Source organism: Colobus angolensis, unplaced genomic scaffold (genome assembly GCF_000951035.1).
Source record: "Colobus angolensis palliatus isolate OR3802 unplaced genomic scaffold, Cang.pa_1.0 Scaffold169, whole genome shotgun sequence".
NCBI lineage: Eukaryota > Metazoa > Chordata > Mammalia > Primates > Cercopithecidae > Colobus > Colobus angolensis.
The window spans coordinates 3,550,156-3,552,002 of NW_012114810.1; the positions used below are offsets into that span (position 1 = coordinate 3,550,156).

The 1,847-nt window shown below is 45.0% G+C and overlaps 1 protein-coding gene across 1 annotated transcript in view; it reads left to right on the forward strand.

Moving 5' to 3' along the window:
• The first annotated feature begins 1,748 nt into the window (after positions 1-1,748).
• Positions 1,749-1,847, forward strand: part of LOC105508945 (peptidoglycan recognition protein 3-like) — a 13,324-nt gene continuing 13,225 nt past the window's right edge. Inside the window, exon 1 of the mRNA XM_011937970.1 lies at positions 1,749-1,803. Within this exon, the coding sequence (XP_011793360.1) occupies positions 1,749-1,803 (55 nt within the window). The remainder of the gene's footprint in view (positions 1,804-1,847) is intronic.

Genomic DNA, 1,847 nt, shown 5'->3' on the forward strand with positions numbered 1-1,847 from the left:
TTCTGGGGTTACCTCTACCCAATTTATTCCCTTTCTGTAGAGCCCTAAATTCTTATCTATTATGACTAACTTGTCTCCTGCTCTAACGTTTCTTTAAGTATATAGGATGCACAACAATGTGAACCAAGGCGGTAAATCCTTGGCTCTAGCTTGTCCTGCCATCTTAGTGTTTGCAGTTCATGGTGGGGATTGGAGACACTATCAGTTCTGTCTCTGGCACCGTCAGGGACTGGGCTGAAGTCTTGATATTTTGGATGTAAGATATGACAAGCTTAGGGCAGGATTTGCCATACTGACATTACATGGTTGTGGAAGCACCATGATTAAATGACCAGGGTCCAAACCAGAACTGATAGTGGCTTCCAGAAACTTTGCAGGAGACCAGCTCCTAACAGGGTTTCAATCTTGGGAAAGTGGATCCTTACCTCTTATTTAACTAACAAGGGAGGCTGAACATTTTCCCTCATATTTATTAGGTGCCTGCCTCATTTGTAATTGGCTCATTTTGTCTTCACTGCAGTTTTCCTGAATGAATGGAATCCTGGGTGTTATCTGCTAAGAGGTTGCTTGTCCTGACCCAGGAAGCTTCTGCATGCTCTACTCTTTAGATGTGGTTTTAAAAATTTTCCATCTGGAGACTACTGATTGCAGTTTAAAAACCCTGGATGGCAATGATCTATCCCATTTGGTTTCAAACTCCACTTTATAGTTTCTCAATAGGAAAATTGGGGGGAAAGTTGATGTTTTGGGTGGTGGCTCATAGAGCTAAAGTTTCAATCTGACTGAGGATGAGTAAGCAATTCACTTCAACCTGAAAGAGCAGGAAAGATTCCTGGAGCTGGAAAAGACTATAGCGATCCTGTAGTTCAACCTCGGGCCCACGTTGAGAACATCCATCATCAGAATCTCAAGCAGGTTGTGAAGTTTCAGGCAGAGGCTCTGGAGTCAGACAGACCTGGGTATGAATCTGGCTTTGACCCTATTAGCTGGGAAACTTAGACCAAGTGACTCAAACTCTCTGAGGCCCAGTGTTCTGATGATAAGTGCAGGTCTCATAGGTCATTGTGAGACTACTTAGTGAATATCCATGGAGTCCTCAGCAAAAACCTCAGAACACAGAATGCACTCAGTAAGTGGTAGCTGTTATTATGATTCTCACTAAAGAAGAGGTTAGTCAAGCATCTGTCAGGGATCTTTGCAGAGTAGAGGACTGAATTGAATGACTTTACGTACCTGAGACTCTCAAATGGTGCAGGGGGCAAAGCCAAGCCTGCTTCTGCTTGTAGTTTACTCCATCTGAGCCTCAATGTTCTTACCTATAAAAATGGGATTAAATATGAAATTGCACCACTAGATATGAAAATACATACACAGGGTTTTTTCATAACAGCTACCTTGAGAATTTTAGAAATTGTTATTTTCTACCCTGAAAGGCCTAAGATCAGGCACTGGGCTTCTATGAGGAACCAGGAGTTGCCCAGGGCAACAGGAGGTGGATGGGGAGTGGGGTGGCTAGACATAGGCATTAGTGTCCTCACATTTATTGGGCACCTGATATGTTCAAGGGGTCCTGAGAAGCCTGAGCCAGGTGCTGGCCCTCAGGAAGCCACAGGATGGTAGGGGAGGCAGTCAGTGCTGCCACATAGTAGGTGGGTGCTCCACTTGCAGAGTTAGCATGGTTGTGCTAACTGTTAGCCTCTCTTCCAGGGCCACCATTCACACTCTCCTGGTCAGAGTCCTGGGACCACATGCGGATGCTGCCGTGGCTTCTTGCCTTCTCCATTCTGGGTCTCCAGGCTTGGGGTAAGTTTTCTTTACTTGTATCAGAAGTGCTTTTGATGAGCAAG